General features: G+C 35.2%; 1 protein-coding gene across 2 annotated transcripts in view; it reads right to left on the bottom strand.

Moving 5' to 3' along the window:
- Window positions 1-22,285, bottom strand: part of NTN5 (netrin 5) — a 70,550-nt gene that overhangs the window by 12,193 nt on the left and 36,072 nt on the right. The window contains exons 2-4 of one of the 2 annotated variants that reach the window (XM_072426543.1): window positions 14,019-14,109; window positions 3,715-4,739; window positions 451-639 (exon numbers count right to left, since the gene is read on the bottom strand). In XM_072426543.1, coding sequence (XP_072282644.1) covers window positions 451-639; window positions 3,715-4,708 — 1,183 coding nt within the window. In that variant the 5' untranslated portion in view covers window positions 4,709-4,739; window positions 14,019-14,109. The remainder of the gene's footprint in view (window positions 1-450; window positions 640-3,714; window positions 4,740-14,018; window positions 14,110-22,285) is intronic. The other variant, XM_072426544.1, reaches the window with a different exon arrangement.

The following is a 22,285-nucleotide window of genomic DNA, read 5'->3' on the forward strand; positions in this document are numbered from 1 at the left end:
CACAGTATATCAAAATGATTTATTTTTGTTCACATTATTTAAATTCTTTTCCTAGCAGTAAGTCATATTACAGATAAAAGTTTGTGACTGTAAGACTTGTCTAAGAAGCATCCATGTAAAGGATCTTCTTATTACCAGTAACAATCCCACTAAGCAAAAAACAAATTGTTTAAAAAATATAAAGATAGGATGTTGCCGTATGATAGAAAAATGCTTCAATGCTTCAGGTGCAAGAAGTCCATCCTTCTTTAACATTTGGTAAGTACACATGGATAAATAATAAAACTGCAGAAAAAAAATTTAAGCTCCACAAATACTTTTTTAAGGAGATCTCAAGAGTCAAAATAGCCAATTTCTTTATATTGGTACCCAATGTCTTTTGAAACTGAAAATGACCTGGACTCAACTTGAAAAATCCATGCACCATTAAAAGTCGCCACCTGTACTTACGTTTGCAGGCTTTGCGGCTGGTTATAGGTTTGCTCATGTCGCGTTTGTAACCCTGTTTGCAGTAGTGACAATGGCGTCCGGCAGTGTTATGACGGCAGTTTAAGCATATACCACCACTCTTCCTACCAGACAATTTGTAGAGTTCCATGTTAAAGCGGCAGCGATGAGAATGTTGATTGCATTCACAAGCTACAAGGGAAAATCATAGATGGATTATATATTTTAACATCATTTAAAATGTATTATTAGGACAAGCATGTTTATTTAAGTGTAGTCTTGGACATAACAAACAAAGGCTGCGTACACATATGAAATAATTGTGTTATCGTACGATGGATGAAGGAGTGTTGTACATAAAGCACCATTCTGCTCTGTGGAGAGGAAAGGGGGAAACCGATGCAGCAGCACCCTGCTGTGCTCTCTCCCCTGAGCAGATTAGCAGACAAGAACCACTGCACATGTGTAGGTAGTCAAAGACATTTTTTTAAAAGTATTTTTGTAAAGTAAATATTCATAGTTTAAAAATAATTTAAAAAAAACTCCCAATATTTTTCTTACTAATTATTTACCTTTCTTACCAATAGTTAGATGTTATGGTTACAATTTTATTTTTTGTTTTAGTTTATTTCTACCTATATTTGTACCTGATTCTGAAAATATCACACTTTCAGTGCTGGGGATAACTCTTACTCATTGAGGGCAGTTTTAGGCTGCCCTCCTGATTTGAACTACAACTTTTTTTCTTTATTCTAATTGGATTGGGGGTGGGGTTTGGATACTGGAAGGAAGATGACTTTATTTGATATATCAGTTCAGTTCAGCTCAGTGCTTTTCTAGGACTTTTCTGTATGAAATTGTTGTTACCTAAAAAAAGATAACTAATTCTGCCACTAAAGACTGGAAAGCTGCAATAGTTGATGCTTTTTCCTTGGCTTTACTTATACCTGAAACTAGATTTTAGGAGATTGAAACCTTTTTAAAATTTACCTAGATTTCTTCTTTAGCTATACCATTTCCCATTTCATAGCATCAAGAGTACTTCTTTCAAGAAATTAACATTTATGTGGAGGGATGCGTTAATCTTGCTGCAAATTTATGCAAATAGATCCTTTGTGTCACTGCTGTTCTCTATCAGTACCTAATAGTTAGAAGACACCATCGTAAGAAAGGTTTTTATCGAAGATGGTCTGTGGTCTTTTTTTTTCCTTCTCCTTTCAAATGATGTGTGTTCATACTGTATGTAAGTAGTGCCTACTGAAGTTAAGAGTGCTGATGAGGAATGATGGATCCAGGCTCTTTAATTGACTTGTTTGATGAATAATGCATTGCAAAAATTCATTATAAACCAAACAATGAAAATTCATTGTACACTGAGAGTCCTTTATTCTTTCATTCTCTGTGACAGGAACACTAAAAGATTAAGGAAATGTAGTTGAAATCAATTATTCTTACTAGTCTCAGTGAAGCTCTTCTGCTGTAGGATTTGTGCATTATACTATAGGTGAAAGAAGGGCATGCTTCATTACAGTGGAAAAATCAATAGCTAAGTCATGGAATGTATCTTATTTTTTCCCGACCTCCAGCTCTTGCGGAACATTAAATTAGTAGCTATAAGTTACAAAGCAACATCTAAATCTTCATTCCTTTCAGAAGCCTGAAGAGTAAGTGCAGCCACAAAAGGTGAAAGCTGGAGTTTGTACATCTATTGAGTTTTTAACATGACAGGCATAATGGTATTCCGCAGAGTTCTCAGCTGTTAATTGTCTGCCTGGACTATTGCCATGTAGTTGAGTATTGTAAAATTATTTATAAGTGCTCAGCATGACCCTGAATCTCCTTAAATGTAATTTAGTTCTTTCATTTTTATGTACCAGTTCCAATGAATGTTGTGAGAATTATCGATCGAGTACACTTCTGATAAATAAACTAACACGGCTCTCCTAACCCACGATAGCTTTATGCCCGTAGAAGTAATTTGAAGGAACATGAATTGTAAAACAGATCAAAAGGAATTATCAGTATAGGAAAGTATTGGAAGGGAAATGTAAATGTCAGGACTGATTCGATAGTAGGCTAATTTTTTTGTCTTTTTATGTTTATTTTGTTTTGGTATTTTATTAATTTATAACATTTTAAAAAAGGAACAATAGACTTGTGGAAATTAAAGATATTCTAAAAATACAAAAACAAAATAAATTAAGTCTACTGGAGAGCTTTGAACCAAAATCTGCTTTCCTAATAAATTATGTTTGGTGGGCGTCAAAAATGAAATTATGACATTTTATAGCCAGTGCTTTTTCTCAAAAGAAAACTTTGATCAGTTAATTATTCCTAAATTTATAAAACCCCACAGCAACCCTATCACTGAAAAGAGCACTGAAGTACTTGTTAAAAATGAAGAAGCTACATACTTATCTCTCCAGCAGCCAGCAAGTCCAGGTGCTGGGCAAGTGTAGCCAGCGGATGCTCAATGCTTTATCACAGGCTGGGATATGGATCTACCCAGATAAAGCTCTTGGATTTTTTCCACCATCCTCCCCACATATTATTGCTAGGTTTCTATGCACAGCTATCTGTTAGGTTGCTTGTGTCCAAGCAGGAACACCTGCATAGTGGTAATGTGTCTTTTTCCTGCACAGACCCCAGAGCAATACAGAGACCAAAGTAAGCTCCTGTAGACTCTGCCTATAATAATTATAAATGCTTTATGAAGGATTGTAAAAGATACCCATAAATAGGTGATGTTGCTGAAAAATCTAAACAAAATAATTTGTTGTCCAATTATTAGATGAGTCTAGTGCCACATAAGGACAACCCAAACAAAGACAATAGCCCCCTATAAAGAAAGTCCTCCAAAGTCCTATGTTACACTTAGTGCTGTATTATTAAAGCAGGGAATCAGACATTCCCCAAACATTCCCTCGTTGAAATCTTCTAGTTTCATATCTTTCAATGGCATTACCCATGAGGCAACGTTAAAGGGAATGTCAGATTCTCTGTTTTATAAATAGAGCCCTTAGCGTTACCTCATAGACTGTTTAGCTTTCCCTTTGGAAAAGTTGTCAAATGACCCTAAAAAGTATTTTACAAGCTTTTTGTGTTTAAAGTATCCTCAGCTCTGCCACTATAATATGAATATCCATTTGCAAATCATTACATGAGGCACGTAGGCTGACATGTTTTTATAATGAACTTTCAAATAAGTTACCAATTACCAACCATTACAAAAATTGTTAGGAATTCTATAAAAGTTTTCTCACTTACCCACACATTCATGTGCATTGCTTGGTGTTGCTCTTTGCCAGGGTCTGTCATAATAAAAAGGTTTGCAAGCGTCACATTCTGGGCCAATTGTGTTATGTTGACAGTCACACATAAGTCCCTCCTTTGTAGCAGTACAACGGGAAGCATGACCATTGCATTTACACCTTCCTCCAACCTGAAGTTCAGAAACTCCATAAAAAGCAGTTTTTCTGCGAATGCCCAACTTCTTACCATGATGTAAACGGTTAAAGACTATGCGGATATCTGTAGCAGTCACCCAATCTTGAAGAACAGGGCTGTACTCAAATCTACGGGCTGATGGGCGACCGGCTAATGGCATGAAGGCTACAAGTCCTTTAGTGAGAGGTTTAACTCCTGTTTGGAAATCTGTACAAGTGGCTTCATGCTGCATGGGTTTTGTAATGGCACTAGTTGTAGCTTGGTCATAAACTCGACGGCAATGAGTGGAATAAAACTGGAAAGGGATCCAAGTCTTTCCATGGTCCATAGATTTATAAATTGCCATAGAGTCTGGACGAGGAGAACAGAAACGTAAGCTGACATAAACAAGCTCAAATCTACGCCCCAATGGTAGAGTCAGTGTCACATTTTGTGGAAATGTTATGCCACTTTCTGACCTCCAGCATGTTTGTGCATCAGTGTCTGTCATGTATGAAGGTGGGTAAGAAGTATCAGGCTTTTTCTGGTCACAAAGCTGACATCGTCGAGATGTCACATTTGTAGAGTCTAAAAAATAACACAGTTTTTGTGGTGTTCTTCCACAAGTGCTGGAGGTGATCACCTCTTGTCCAAGAGCCACATTGATAAAATCAGGGATGCAGTATTTTGGCCTCTGTTTGGCATCATAGCAAGGGCCATCTGGAGTCCCACGATGGGTTGAAGCTTTGTTGGAATTGCTCTCCTGTCCCCTGGGCACTGGGCACAGTAAGGAGATGATATAAAAAGGAAGAAAACCCCACAAAATTCGAGGCATGACAGATCTATCAGGATGTTGGAAACATTACCTGAAAGAAAAAAAAAAGACATTATTAATTATGTAACAACAAAACTAAGTAAGATTTCCAAATATAAATAATTATAGTCAACAAATTGTAACGTTATATTCAATATAATATGCTGAGTTCCTTTAAAATGATCTAATAAACTCTTTATTTACTTAATGCAGAGTTTGTTAGAATTTACTGAATGGATGCAACATGTAATAAATGGCTTTAGGGGCATTATTGAAAATACACAAATTCTTTGAAATAACACGCTTTGAAGATGCTATAAAGCCATATATGATATGATATATTTTTATCAAAAAACAGAAGATTTCCCTTACATTTTAACTATAACCTTATTATTTGTACCTTAGAAGATCAAGAAAACAGTGGGCAATAAGACTACCCTTTACTTTTCTAGACTGCACTCCATGCCCTTCCTTATCTCCATGAAACCTGCTTATGAGAGCCTCTTTCCCACTTGCAGTGCCTCAAAAAGTATGCTGAGTTTGTTGGTAGGCGTTATGGTTACTAATTAAATTTAGAACCCCTCCCCTTAAAAAAAGGGTGACCAAGTATCTGCCCATTCCCTTCCAAATGAACCCCTTTATTGATTCCCATTAGGAGTTAAAGTTGAAAACAATAGTGAATCCACAACAAAGAAACCAAAATTTAAAAATTCAGCCTAAAGAATAAAGTATGTCCTCACAAGTAGATACAGCAATATTTCCTTTGTCCAGCAATATAAATGCATCATCAAGCTCTTCGGGGCAGGGTCCTCTCCTCCTGTATCACTGTCTGTATTAGTCTGTCATTTGCAATCCCTATTTAATGTACAGCGCTGCGTAATATGTTGGCGCTATATAAATCCTGTTTATTAATAATAATAATAATAATCACAACGACCAAGCACCCAACATTATTTATTACAGATGTATTGCTTATTGCTACTGTGCTTTATACATTTGCAGTGTCATGGGTTTTTTCTCTTTTTTTTCTGTAGCAGAGATGTGTCCACCATAAGGCCATATCTCTTTATTATGAATGGGGCTCTAAGTATATCTCACTTGTCCTAGGGTAAAAGGAATGTCCACATTTGCTGCATGTCTACCTGCTATGTCAAGATTTTGTTTTACTTAGAGGACCGTGGAACAATTGTCATTAGGGGGTGTATTTGAAAAAAGGTGTAATAATCCAAAACAAAGACTACCGAACCAAAAAAATGTAGGCTTCTTGGTTACTTTATTTTAGCCCCATACTATGCTTTGTGCAAAGCTAAACAAATCTGACGTGCAATCACGTGATATGCATTCTGATTTACCTTTAGACTTCCTACTCCTGTGTGATAAATAAAGTACACGGATGAAGATATATAGAACCTGATTGGTGTGCATCCTGTGCAATGACTTATTTACCAAAGAAAGTAGTAAACCATCCAAGAGTTTTGTTTGACTATCTCTTTCACTTCAACACTAACTGGAACCTTGGTTTAGCATGATTTTGTTTTGGTTTATCTACTTTTCTTCACACTATTTTACTTTCTTTTTTTCACATGCCTTCTAAGCACAAACAGTGTGTATCTTCACATTTTGGTGTGAAATTTACTGGCCAAATATTAAAGGAATGTAAGTGTGAGAATTCTTATGGCCCAGTCTTCCAAACTCATTGGACACAATAATGTTATCCGACATCCATGTCTTGATGAGATCCTGTCTAGTAACCAATCTCCAAGTCTCTATTGTTCAAAAAACACAGACCTCTTGTCAACCTTAATCCAATGTGACAGCAGTGAAAAAGAGTATGTTAATTATTAATCAATGATAACTTAAAGATAAAGAGGCCCATCTCAGAATGAGGTCATTATCAGTAAACAAAATAATCTGCTATTCTCTATACTTAAGATTCTTGAGATACAAAAATTGAGAACCAAAAATTGGTCAGAATCCACTCTTCGATGTTATCTCAAAATCAATTTCCATACGTTGGAATTTTAATTTCTTCTTGTAAGATTCTAATATTTTCATTAATATGTTTTATAAACTTATATGGAAATTCTTCTTTTACATTCTGACTATCCATCAATCAGAATTCTTGACTGCTTTTAGAAAATCAGTTGAAAGATTAGGCCAATAATTGTTTTCTGTTCTTTGCTTTGCATAGTAAGGAAAAACATGCTGGAAGTTCCATTACTATCTTCTCTCAAAGCAACAACAGTGATTGAACAAGGTTTCCTTGTTGGTCTGATTTTCTCCTCAAGATCTGTTTCTCAGTATTTTTTTTCCAGCTAGCTATAGAATTGTCCCTATCACCCAAGTCAACCCAATCTGTCCTCTGAAATATTTAAGGTTATTAGTGGTTTACCCCAGGGTTCAGTGTTGGAACCTTTTAGCTTTTTAGCATCTTAATAAATGATATAAAGTTTGGGATTAAAAGTAACATTTTTGTGTTTGCAGATGACACCAAACTATGTAATGGAAGTCCATACAGGATGTCTATATTCTACAAGCAGACCTGGATGTACTGTTTGACTGGGCAAGTGGCAAATTACAATTAATTTTGAGAAATGTAAAGTTATAGACTTGGGGGCTAACAACATGCATGCTTCAGAGGATCTGGGGGTTCTGGTAGATCATAGACCTAATAACAGCATGCAATGCCAAGCTGCAATATCTAAAGCTAGTAAAGCACTTTCTTGTATTAAAAGAGGAATAGACTGCAGAGATCGAAACATAATCCTGCCCCTGTACAAAGCATTGGTCAGACCACATCTGGAATATGCAGTCCAGTTTTTAGGGCACCAGTTCACAAAATGGATAATATGGAATTGGAGAGAGTGCAGAAAAGGCAACTAAACTAATAAGAGGCATGAAGGAATTCAACTATGAGAAGAGATTGGATGAACCTGACCTGAAAGAAAAATACACCCCTGGTTGCTCTTTTTGCTCCTTTTATGACCTACTAAAGACTTTCTCTTTTATAACCTTGTGAGACGCACGACTCCAAGACTTTTCTGGAGCTCCCCCGACTCTCTGGAATGGTCTTCCTCTTCCTATTCAGCTTGCTCTTACTTTCTGCTCATTTAAAAGAGCCCACAAAACCCATCCTTTAAAACTTGCCTATCCATCTTCTTCTGTCTCCTAAAATCATCACTACTTACCCACCATTCCATATCCCCCCTTCTATTGTGTGAGATTTCCCCCACCTCCTAGATTGTAAGCTCTTCTGGGCAAAGTCCCCTCCTCCTCTTGTGTCATTGTCTGTATCTTTATGTAATTTGCAACCCCTATTTAATGTACAGCGCTGTGTAATATGTTGGTGCTATATAAATCCTGTTTATTATTAATAATATTGAAACATGTTTAGAGGGGTGTTTTGCCTTCCCCTGGATCAGTAATTCATGTTTATGGTTTTATCTGGAACATGCAGGTTTTTGGCATGTTGTTTCCCTAGTAGTTGAACTTAATAGACATAATTTTTTACCTGACTTACTATGTATCCAATTATTTCAAGTATATAAACAATACATTTTATTTTTTATCCCATTCAAAAGAAAAAAAATTAAATTATTTATTATTTATTTAATTTTGAAAAACAAATTAAAGATGTTTGATGATGATGTCCTAAAATGTATGTGGCCACCAGACAATCAACTGTCATCATATATCATTTTGCAGCCCATGATGCTAGCATGTGATCTGGGAGCCTACAAGAAGCCACACATGGGGTAGGCAAACCTGACACAGCTGTAACTGCCCAATGGTAATTTCATGCAGCTATGTCAATTTGTGTATGACCCACATCGTTGTTATAGTAAGGGATACTTTCATTTTTCATAGTTCCCACTTATTCACACTGTTCCTTAAAACAACAGATAGACACTGAGAATCACATTAAAACAGCATTTGTATTCACACTGTGCATCTCTCTCTTTTCTATTGCTCATCTAGGCTAAGAATAATTTTATCTTTATTTTGGCAAATGTTTATAAGTAACATGTCCGTATAGTACGGTTTGATAGATCTTCAATAAGATGTGTGACAGTTTTGCAGTAGGAAAATAAAACAAATCAGTTTGTGGATGTCAGCATATCAGATGGGACACAACCTTTAGAAGTGTATTTTCATTTCAGATGATCAAACATATATAAGTAAACAAAATATAAACTCCAATAATTTCATGGATAAGCATAAAGAAATTCCAGTTTTTTCCTGCCTGACTCTTCCCAGTTAGATGATATGAAAATGAATCCTCCCTGGGGTAAACCGAGTTGTGTGATCTTGCTGATGGAACTGTTCGTGTTTTGGACTATTGTACGCATCCAATAAAGATAAGTACTAACTTTTAATTAGGCAATGCCTGAGTTATTTGTCTTGTTCCACAAATACTTTCACCTTGTTACACTACAGCATTGATTTGTCTCCTCCAACCTTTTATATTTGGTTGTTTAGGGGGTTAGATGTCAATGGTGCATGTATTAATTTGAATGTAACCTCTTTTGGAGCCCACTCTACAGTTTGTGTTAGTTTGATTTTGTTTTGTCTAAACCCATATCACTTTAAGCAAGAACTTTTTTAGTGTTCACTATTGTATTTCTGATAATGCTTGATTAATACGGAAAACATCCAGAACATCCAAAAAATCAAAACACGTAAAAAGAGAGCGGGGCACAGATTGCAGTTAATATTCTTCAACATCATTACTCTAATTAAATCTTACTTTCAGCTCTAGCCAGTAAGTAGCACTGTGAGCTCATTGTCCCAGCATAGGACATGCTTTTTTGCCAGGGAGTGAGACGTGTATTCCCTCTGAATGTAAAGTGCTGAAAGAACATCTTGTAGCAGCAGCTCCATGTTTAATCATGTAAGTTGGATTATCTTGCCACATCCTGAGAAAGTTTACCAACAAACAAAACAGGAGCATTTTACTGACAGCTCTTTCCTCCGTCCCCAGCTTTGCAATTAATTTGTTCGGAATCTGGCGGTGGATTTTTTTTGTGTGACACACAGATAGGGGTTTAATGGGCATGTGATGACAGACATAAAATTTGCCTTCACGGAGCAGGCACGGACAGAATTAGTCCAGTTGTACAGGCGTATGGGCTGCAATTGCTATCCATTTAACCTTAGATTTCCAGCTGCTTCACTGCAATAGATATTCTGCATGCTTTTTTCTATTTGGACACCCTTAGTTTGGCAACTTTTCTCAGAAAAAATCTCAGCACTTAAAGTTCTACATTATACTTTATCAGCATGCACATCAAAGTACTGCGCTGATTTACTAAAGGAGATAAAAATCTTAACCCAAAATATAGGGCCTGATTTGTTAAAGCCCTCCAAGGCTGGAGAGGATACACTTTTATCAGTGAAGCTGGGTGACACAGAAAACCTGGAATGGATCTGGTCCAGGATTCAAAACATTTTCTAGCAAATAGAAATCCATTCTAGGTTTCCTGGAACACCCAGCTTCACTGATGAAAGTGTATCCTCTTCAGCCCTAGAGAGCTTTAATAAATCAGGTCCATTGTGTGAGCATTCACTTTTTATGCAAGCCTATCAACCTTCAACAATGTTTGATTAAGGTACATTTTAAGAAACCTAAATGTATTTACCTGTTAAGCAGAATGATAAAATTGTTGCATTCTTTGATGTATCCAATGGTATATTAGTTGTATGAAATGTGAAGGGAGAAAGAAAAGAGCGTGATGATGTTTGATTATGATGATTATGAGTCTGAGTTGAATGTGGGCAACCCTGATTTACCTATTATAGGAAAGAATTAGAGACACCCAGTATCATTTACTGCTGGTATGAGTGTTGATTATAATTGATAATTATTGTAATCTTATGTAACCCACATTTCTCTGATCACATGGTGTAAGGTAGGCCTGACTTCTCCATTGGTCTACAGTGGAGAATACATGATTAGTGTATATATTTCAGCCTAGATATGGAGAAAGGGTACATACCTATTTACATCTTAATACACATTGTATTGATACACACAAATTGGTCACAAAACATATATAAAAAATAACTAAACAAATTATTACATTAAATGAAGATGATACAGTTAATATATAGATAGTTTATGTGACAGGGATACTACTGTAGCCTACATAGTTCATCTATAAAATCCTATGGACCCACACCTGGTAACACCCCAGAGATATATTTATATATATATACTAGAAATTTATTAGTCATAAATGGCATGGACATTTATAGCAGAACTGTTATCTCAGGAGGAAGTATTAAAGTTTTGCAGATGGGTTTTAAAAAAAAAAAGTTTTATTAAAAATGTTAGCTATGATGCAATAAAGATTTACCATACATACTCAATATAAACATTTTTTCCCTTCAATATACCAAAAATAGTTTCAGTTTATACCCAAGTCAAACCAGTAATTGGCGCTGTGCCCTGCCTTGGAGACATCATAAGCAGGTCACAGAACTTGTTACACACTTGAAATGTGTACACAGTGCCATCTACTGGTGGCCAACAATAATAGACAGATTTAAGCACATATAACCCATCACAACCAACTAAAAATTAAAAAATATTTCAACCTGTGAAAAGAGGAAAAAAGATAAACAGACTGAGCCCATGTAACCTAATTTTTCCCTTTATAAATAAATGTGTTATAAATAACACACCATACGTTTATTTGTGCTAATTTTATTGCTATTGCTATTGATTTTCATATTTCTATTGTTCTACTGTTTTCCATATAGAATAGAAGTGACAGCTGCATTTTATGCAGTTCATATTTTGGACAAAAAAATCATTTTATTTTCAGGAAACAATAAGTACCCTGTTTATTATTCTGATTGTTTTTTTGGTATTTTATTTAAGTATATTCATATTACATGAGTTTTAAGGCTCACTGATCAAAAGAAAAGCTGACAGTCTAGCACCTGTAGAAAAAGTATAAGTTGTAAGAAATATTAAAGATAATCTTCACCATAACATAAAAGCCCCCTTGTATCTACCCCATTCTGCCCCTTTTTCAGGGGTACACATCACTCCCTGTGTAAATAATTTTTTGGCTGTCCAGTGGTGGGAATTTAGACTCAAAATTTGAATTGTCGCTTTCTAATATGCACTTTCAGTGGATGTGTAAAGCAGCAATATAGATGCACATTGCACATTTTTTCGCTATTCCTACGTTCAAGAAGACTGCCCTGACTGTTCCCAGCAACTGCTGCTGACAAGTGTGCATGTAGTCAGGAAGTAGATGATCAACAGCACAGCATGTTAAAAAGGATGAAAAAGTTTAAAGAGAAACAAATATTATATTATTTATCATATGCAGTGCTTTATCTAATCAATATAAACCAGTTAGATCCTATTTTTTTTTCACTAATAGGTATGATCTATGAGTTGCCAATGACCTGAATTTAACAGAAACCATTGTCTTTCATAAAATATAGGAAAATAGTACCTTTATTATAATAATCACATAATTATCAACCCAATTTAAGAACATAAAATATGATTTTTTAACTATTGACTACAAAAAATAAAAGCTAAATAAAACAGATTATACATTATTAAAAAAAATCCAGATGTATAGTCTTCCTATCCCCTAGAGACAACTTATCCGATACATGAGGAAAACACATAAATCAAGTGCTGCTTCAGGTTATTCGAAATATTTGGACTGGTGTGTTGCCACATGCTTTTCCTCTTCCTCCTTCTTCTTTATTCTCAAATCCTGTTCCAATGCCTAATTTGTTTCACATAATACAAGCTCTCCTACTCTTCAAAGAGAACACCACCATGTGCGTCTAACTCTGTTGATCCTGACTGTCCGGTTTAGAGTGAGCTGTGAATCCTGTGAATCCTCTCTATGGTTCGGTGAGCACGAGATATTTATTTGAGACTGCAAAAGACATTTATTTGGAAAATGCACACCTGCTTCTAGCTAAGTGATCGAATTAGAATGTTTTCACTACAAAAGGAAAAGTAATGACACTGTGTATGTTACAGAAGTACAAATGAATATACACTATTAAAATCTACTTGCAAATTATTTGTAACACATTCAAAATATTGATAGAAAATTGTTGGGCCTAATTAAAATTGAAACTTTTTATTGGTTGTAAAATTTTTAACGTAATAGAAATATAGTTTTTTTCCCAAAATTCAACAATAGCTTTGTTGGTAAATTCCACCAAAACTTTTTAAATGTGGGCAAAAAGTAATAACAACGCAACTGGCATGTCTAACTTGCAGTTTTCACTAAAATAATTCAAAGTATTGTTATTTATGCATCTTACTAAGTAACCACAATTCCAATCCAAGTCATAAATAAGAACGCTTGCAAATGCAGCTAGAAGTGACGGTAAATATTCTCACCTTACTCCTGCCCTATGTGTACAACATACCAAAATATTTTAGTCTTCTTTCCTGTCCAGGTAATAAACATAGCCAATGTTACAAAACAATCCCAATTTTCTGTATGAATTCCACAACAAATGTCTTTGTGACAGCACAAAAACAAGTTAATTATAATCAATAAAATACATGTAAAGTACTTGAGAAAGTTATGTAGGCTTCCACTGCTGAAATTTCCATTTGAGAATGGTAGTTCCATGGCCAACAAGAAAATGTTCCCAATACTTTCCAGACACTTGTTTACATCATGTCATTATTTCAGGTTTAGGACCTAACATACTAAAATCAGTCACAACCAGGCAAGGAGGGCAACAGTGGCAGCCTTCTACTTACTTGAGAAAAAGTGTTTATGAACAGTTTTAAGTTTGAAATAGTTTAAAAACTAAATTTACCCCAAATTCACTCCAGATAAAATTGAGAAATTTGTGAAAAGAGTGTTTCATGTAAAATGCTACTCATTTGCATGTCCCTAATCACCATTGCTTTGAAGCCAGGTAATGAGGGATATATATATGAGATATATATATATATATATATATATATATATATATATATATATATATATATATATTTATATCCTGGCCTTTGACCCTTGACTTTAGTTTGATAGAACTTCTATAGAGTGTCACTTGAGTCAGAGGCCAGAATGTGAGTTTTCTGGGTCTTCACGATGACAACACCTAACAGCCACTGACTTTTGGAGGTCTAGATCAGAAATTTTAAAATTTAAACACGAAACATCTTATAGGATGATTTAAAAAAAAAATAAAAATTGTAGTGAAATGGTATATTTAATCCTGTAAATTCATAGTACTTCTAAACATGGAAAGGATAAAAACTATCCTCTAAAAACCAATTCAACACATTTAATGAATTTGAGTATTTTAAAACCATTTCACCAACCTTACTGAATCTACTGGGACACAGTTGGATGCGGACGTGCAACAGATGTGCCAAGTTGCATAGAGATTACATTTTCCTCTTGAATTTATGACTGGGAAAATAAACACAAAAAGGAAAAAAAATTACTATGGCTATACTTTAGTGCTGCAATTGTGCAGGTGTCCTTAAAGGAAATATAAAACTGTCTAAACCTGCAATACATATGTATGTCTATGGATAAAATTTATAGTGCATTGGTGCCATATGTCAGCTTACTTGGGCTCAGTTGTTTACCTCTGTTAGCAATGTCGGTGGTAGCGATTAGCTGGTGCCACTTATGATGGAATAGCACAGGATGAGCAGATAAACCATAAATAAAGCAAAAAAGAACATGAGAGAATGACTACAAGGACACTAGTGTTGTAATGGATGGCCCCAGAGAATAAGGACTGCTGTTTAAGATGTGTTGATAGAGGAATAAGATTTTAGAAGGGCAAATTGGTATGCTCAAAAGAGATGACCCAAAAAAGTCCTGGTGACCTCTTCTCACCAAGCGGATTAGGAATTTGTATAAATGATCTAACTTAAGCCAACTGAATAACACATAACGTTTCTCCGCTTTCCATAAATTTGTCATCGCAGCCATTCTAAAATAATAGATGGATGTACTTAGAATGTCAATGTTTTTATAGCTTCCTACTTTGAACTAATAAATAAATATAATTAGAACTACAATGCATCAGTTGAGTAGATATAAACACAATGATCATCGGGTGTAATCTAGTTTCAACAGACACTGCTTAATTAATTAAAAAAAACATTTTTTCAAAAAGTTAATTGAAATGTTTATAATATACTACAGTTAGAAAGGGTATATAAATGCTAAATGTATTTATGTTGGTAATAAATTCATATGTGTTACTTGATTTTAAATGTAAAAAGTTATGTGTTTATAATTAACAGTAATGCTTTGCTTGAATTATTTATATTTAATTTACTTGCTTTCATTTTTAGGTAGAATAAAACACAGCTAGTTTTAAATATGCAAAGTCATAAGCCAGCATTTTAAATGCATAATTATCTATATAGAGAACACATCATTATGCAAATCATATTTTGTTTTACCATCTGCAAATAAAGAATGACATGCCAAAAGGAAACATAACTTTCTTTCTTAAATAGTTTAAAATGTAAATGCTTTGATCTGCAATATTGGAAATTATGGAGTAAGGGTTCTGAAGTTTTTATTTTTTTGTAACTAGGCGACTTATTTGCTGACACATTATCTTCAGCGCTAAACACCACTAACTTAAAAATCCCTTGCATTATCTTTAATTAACTGGAAAAGGCGAGGAAATGTTGCCCCTGTCGAGAAACTGAAAGTGACAGATGAAAGTCATAACAATATATAAGCTTTCAAGAACCAATGTATGTTGTACACATGTTTGTAGACTATGATGGTGACTTTACTTTTAGTTTTGTCTGTATCATTTGGTGCTAACTAATCAGTTGCACATATTTAAAGAACTTTTTTCTAATATTGTTAATTTATTATTCAGTACAATACATATGTAAATTTATAATCAATTTAAGTGCACAATGGGTAAGACATAAATGCTCTACTCTCACTAAAACAGATGTCTTTAGCTAAGCACAGTTTGGCAGATTTACTAAAGGCATCAAGAATCTTGAGTAAATTTAAATATTTAAAAATTAAAAATGTTAAAAAAATATAATGCACAGAATAATTAAACTGCATATTTACACAATTTATTGGGTAGGATTTTTGGCACTTTCAGTAAACCATACGGCTTTACTCTGAATATTTTATTTAACATATATTTAAAGGACATGTGTAGTCATTTTTTGCAAGCAATTTTACTGCCTAAAACCAGTTCCAAATGGTTACATAGGACTAAAAGTGTCTATTCATTATCCTTAATTGATAGGCTGTAGGAGGTGGCAGTGCTGCACTAAGTTTTGGACGCAACATTCTGTTTTGCCAATTCTATACACTTAAATTAGTGGCACTTGGATACATTTAAATACTCTTTTGCAAATAATTTTTACAAGCAGTTTCATTTAAAAAAAATTAACGATTTTGTCAGGCTTTTGCAGTCACTTTCTAATGCCTGCACGGGTAAAAGCCTAGCACTGTCAGCCTAATACCTTTCCTGGGCACCCAGTGTTTGACAGTCATAGGTCTAAACATTCCCATAACCTATGGCTGTAACAAAAATAAAAATAGGAAAACATTCGCTTCCTCATTGAGAGTAACAAGTGCAACACATATTTGTTCACGTAATTTTTCAGAAACACTTTGGAGCTTCAACTCCAACTAATTCTAGCCAGCACATGAACTCATTGGCTCCTTGTAATGGTTTTTCCACTCACATTCTGGCTCTCGTGTAAAAGGACCGGATGAAGCCGAATCCAGATCATATTTAGGTACCTTTACTCCTTTAGCACAATACACGTCCCTTTGTCTTCTATTTGATTTTACTTTTAATGGTATACAGAACCTAATACACACTAAACCTCACATATTGTGTGGTAGCTTAGGCACAACCTATTTCTTTACAAGCAGATTTTCTTTGTTAACTTTTCTTTTGAATGTTATAAAAAGTTACCTAAATAATATATAACAATAAAAAAAACATAAAATAAATCAGTCAATGGAATGTTTTGCAAAGCTCTACTCTGACATGTCAGCCATGCTTAGACTTTGCCTTGGCTCTGCAGGATTTTTATTCTGTTTAGAAAAGGAAAATAAGCCGCACAGTTGGATTTTGTATTATACTAGAGTTCTTATCCTTTGGGACTTCCATCCCACCCCCTCAAAACACTTCTGACTTCTCCTCTGTTTCACCATCTGTTCTATATCCCATTTTCATGTTTTGCCTTCCTACTCAAATGTTTTTATTCTTTGCAGGGAACATAATTTTTGCTGTACATTTTAAATAGGTCTAAACATAATGACATCTGTCCAGCCCATGATTGTAATAAATTCACCCCTTAAAGTACTAATTCCTGACATTACACGAATGTAACTGATTTATACGGAATAAGCATGTATTCATATCAGTGCCCGGTGCAGTTTGTTAATGTATTTATATCATGATGCCCACACGCATATATTTCTATGTTCTGTGGTCAACTTGTGCAAAAGCTAACAACATACCAGCTGCTAGGACACACACACTCTTTCGGTGATATTCTGACCACTGTACAACCACAAATAGTAGATATAAAGATTGACAGATTGAAACAAGCAATCATGTACCCAGTGGTAAATTGAGAAGATGACAATAATGAGCTCCAGGACATTGTTTAATTATGACTGAATGTACTTGTCTTCTTCTAGAGGCAATTTACATGGTTTAGTAATACAAGGAGGTCAAACGACCTGACCCCAATGCAGTCGTTGAAGGATCTATTTTATCTCTTGCTTCTATCTACCCTTCCAATGCAGTTTAATATGTTCCAGCACTGTAATCTATATAAGCCACTCAAATGAAGTCTCCAAATATATGACCTAAACCTATTTTAAAAATGTTTAAATCTTGGATGAAAACAATTTTGTGTATGATGCTGTGTACAGGTACTTAAAGCGGAACTAAACCTAAAACCAGAAAAAAACTTATCTTTAATCCCACAGATCTGTTGGGAGGGCTCTTCATTTGGGTCCTGCGTCATCCCGGTATTCATCTTCATCTTTTAATGAAAGGGCTCCTTCTACGCAGGCTGTGGGGTCCTATTCTGATCTTGATCATTGTGTCAACAGAAAGGGGAGGTGCAGCACCCTTTCCTTTTTTTTACTTTAAATAAAAAGGTTGTCTACCCCTTTTATGTAAAGTAAAATTGTGAGTTTAGGTCCGCTTTATGTTAAGATTTAGATTTATGTTTTTGGGTCTACTTGTAGCAAGGTATAAACTTATTTAAAGTGAACTTTCAGTAACATTACAAGTAACTTTAATACAGTTTTAGTAACTTTAATAGCTTTTCTGATGTGTCAAAATATATAGCAACAGAAATATTTAGCAACAGTACAATTAAAAAAAAAACAGAACATAGAATAAAGCTATACCCTCGATCATAAAAATGATCAGTCTTTGAGTTCCTATCACTGACTTTTCTTAGGCTGAGATGAGGAGTAGTTATGTACCTTAGATAATGGTTAAACACAGATGGCACCATCCTTCTAGAAAAACATGCATAGGAAAGCATGAAAAGAAGTACTGTAAACTCCTGTGCATTACCCAGCAGTGTGAAAAAAAAATCTGTTTGCTGGTAATTCTACTTTATATTGACACAGTTCCCAAATTATACTACACACAGGAAGTTTATTTTAGGCAAGACCATCACAAAAGTCCACCTCATGGTCTCAGCAGTGTTAACATCAAATAAACCCACTGCCGGATTGCAGGAATTTTCATTGTTGTTGTCTGTCATCACCCCAATGAATGAGGCAGGTTGTGTATAACTGAATGGAGTGCACTTTGTAGTAGTTTGTGGCAAGAGAGGATGAAAGCTGGAATACAGAAAAATTGAGATATGGAGTCTTTTAGGGGTTACTATTGCTAAGGCTGGAAAGAAATTCTATAGGGGTCTTAGTTACCATTCAGGTATCTTTTAAAACCCATCTCTGGGTAAACTTAACCTCTCTCTTTTACCTATGCAGGTATGTTATCATGCATCCCTCATTTATGTCTTCTAAAAGTGGAGACCAGAGATTCAGCCTTGCTGTCCATGCTTGATGCTGGACTTGTACAGTCATTCGAAGCCTTAAAGATCAATAGCCAGATGGAAGTGCCCACATCACCCAGGCACCTGAGACATGGGCACCTGGAATTTGACCCTTCTACTCTGCAGTCTAAGGCATAGAAAACTCTATAATTTTTAGTTGTAGCTATTAGTTGAGGGTAATATGCAAACTGAAATGTGTTCTTTTATTTAAATTTTTGTTCTGTAAATTCCTGAATTGTCAAAGAATTGTTGCCATTAAGTATGAACAAGCCATGGTGCCCCTTACCCTGCTGACTGGCTTTTAGTTTATATAAAAGTAAAAAGTCAATTGAACAAAAATTCAATTCAATTAAAAAAATTTAACATTTTTCAACAGAACATGAGAGGATAAAGGGAGTTTTCAGACATGATAGTTACAACAATTGATTAAATCTTTACACATTTAACCATTCTTTTTTTATAGAAAACCACTTTAATAAAAATATTTAAAAATACAACAAACTTGTGTTCACGTGTTTCTTTGGCACACTCATATATTTCAAAGGATCAGATTTTCCTTGACGCGTTTCGTGGCCAAAACCACTTCCTCAGGAGAAGAACAAATTTTTACTCTGAAGGGGTGTTTCATCATTGAATTATTGTCAAAGTCAGGAATCACATAAAAAAGGGGAGAGGTCAGCGGAAAAGACAAGGCATCTCAGAGGTATACTTGCTTGTGCCACTTAAAATGGTACAGTGTATCCACCATATTTATCCGATGATGTTTCCTCTATGTATAGATTACATCAAATGCTGCCAAAACTCATTTCCTCAGCTTGAATGGAGCTACACAGATAGACACAGCGTCTGTATCCACAGAGGTGATCACGAAGAAATGCCTTGTCCTTACCGCTGACCTCTCCTCTCTTATGTGATTCCTGACTTTGAAGGGGTGTTTCATCATTAAATGTATGTCAGGGATAAAAACATGTACTCCTCCTGACGAAGTGGTTTTGACCACGAAACGCATCAAGGAAAATCTGATCATGTGAAATATATGAGTGTGCCAAAGAAACACATGTGAGCACAAGTTTGTAATATTTTCTGGTTTTCTATAGAAAAGAATGGTTAAATGTAATTACTTAATCAATTGTAACTATCATGCCTGAAAAGTCCCTTTATCCTCTCATGTTCTGTTGAAAAAAGTAAAACGTTATTTTAGCACCAGGTATGGAGAAATCCTTTAAATGTTTTGGTGACAACTGTTTATGATGGGATTTCCCTTTACTTATGGATATTTTATCTCATTGCTTGTTTCTACAGGACAAGAGGGGAAATCTCCACAGCAGGACACAAACAGGAAAAAAAATAACTCAATAGGGGGTCTAACCCTTCTTTCTATCCAATGAAAAAGAAAGACTTTTACTTTACACACACTTCCATTTGAGTCTGACATACATATGTTATTAGGTAAAGTAATTAGAATTTGGTAATTAGAAAAAGAATATGTCAAAAATGTAATCTCCTATGCATTTCATACGTTTTCTTGCTATCTAGTGTCATCTGCTGTTCTGTGAATATAAAATGTTTCATATTACAGCTTTCCTCTAATCGAATTAGACTGTGAAGTTGGGATGACATGCTGCCAATTGCTTTTGTTATTTATGGAACCTAATTGTGTTGCTAATTGCTTTCTCTGTTGCGAATTGTCCTCTTCACATTACGTCCCTACTGTGCAAGCAAGTTTTTCTTTGATCCACTCTTTGCAAAAGTGGCCATCAAGTTCAAAGTCGTTTTAGTTCAAAGCTGCGGATTATTTATGCCTTCAAACAGCTTTTAAATCTCTAAAGAGATAGCATATTATTATTCATTATTCCATAGTGAGAAAAACAACAACCAACCAGCAGCTAAGGATTAACATATGGATTCATTATATTAAAAGAAGAATGAGGGAACAGCTGTATGGTAAATAGGTAACTGTTGTGCCAAATACAACTAAATATTTAATTTGGTGGCCATACACAAATATATTTACAAACAAGATGGTTGTTATATTAGAATAATTTATTCTATATGTAAAGGACAGGGTTTCAGCATTATTCACTATCCACTTTGATATCAAGGGTGGAGTTAAAAATCCTTCATATACATTTATAGTAACTACATGTGCCTGTGTATATTGAGAAAACTGCTTCTGATTTAGGTGTTGTTCCCTCACTGTTTCAATTCTTTTGAAGCAGAGGATATAGAAAAATGAGAAGTCCATCTACACTCCCCCTCCTTCTCTTCCCTGCCCCCCCTCTTTCTTTACTAAAGTAGAAACCAAACTGCCTATCAGAAAATAGATTTATACCTCTCCTACTCTTACTCGTGTCTTCACATTGCTAAGTTCTTTGGGAAGTTTGTAGTGCAGCGGAAGTATCCACGACAATGTAAAATGTTGGCTGCTCTGTGTTCCCCAGGATGGAAGGTGACATAACCTTCACCAAGGGTTGAAGACAGTAGGAGTAAGGTTGCCTCCAGAGGTTAATAAGGGTTCCTGGAGCAATGAGCAATTTGTGTCCCTCAGGTTAGTTTAAATGACACCAATGATCTTTTTTTGGCTCTCTGTAAGGGTGACATTCTTCCCACTGGTCAGCAATGTACGAGGCCACCAAACTAATATACTGTGAGCTGTGGCTATAGTAATTATAGTGGGCTTCATTCAAGGGTTCCCCCATGTTAAAAAGGTCAAAAACACTAATCTAGAAGGTTAGCAGAAGTACACATCCTTAACCAGATTGCACAGATGTGGCCATAAATGTCATCTGATTATAACATTGACATTGTAATAATAATCTAAAACCATAATGATAGGCTAATCATGTGCCCACTAAATGTTTAAATGTGTGTGATTGGGTACTTGCATGTGCATGTATGTATTGGTGTATGCAAACGTGTGTGCATGCACAACATATAAGTTCTTTCAGGGCCAATATTGAGAAGAATGGATCAGTGGCTACAGTCCTAGACAATGGGTCTGATTTATTAAAACTGTCCTAGGCTGGAGAGGAAACACTTTCATCAGTAAGGCTGGGTGATCCAGCAAACCCTGAATGGATGTCTAAAAAGTCATTTGCTAGCAAATGTTTTGAATCCTGGACCAGATGCATTCCAGGTTTGCTGGATCATCCAGCTTCACTGATAAAAGTGTATTCCCTCTAGCCTTGGAGAGCTTTAATAAATTAGGCCTAATGTGTGGAGGCTGGAGTTAAAAGGATTAAATAAATAGAATATTAAGGACTACAACAGCATTATGGTGTGATTATTTTCCAGCATGGTTTTGTGTCATCTAATTTGGGGAAAGGGTGCACTGTGTGGTTGGCAATATTGTATAGTATATGTAAAAACACTGGCATATAGCCTTCCTAACTTCAGAAGACATTTGATATAAGACTTTAACATGCACGCAAGCCATATCTTGACAGTAGTGCTCCAACACTTTGGTTAAGTAGTAACCATCCCTGCATTAAATACAATTGTATAGCAGTCATTGGCCATACAATATTAGTCATTAGTAATCC

Source organism: Pyxicephalus adspersus, chromosome 11 (assembly GCF_032062135.1).
Source record: "Pyxicephalus adspersus chromosome 11, UCB_Pads_2.0, whole genome shotgun sequence".
Lineage (NCBI taxonomy): Eukaryota > Metazoa > Chordata > Amphibia > Anura > Pyxicephalidae > Pyxicephalus > Pyxicephalus adspersus.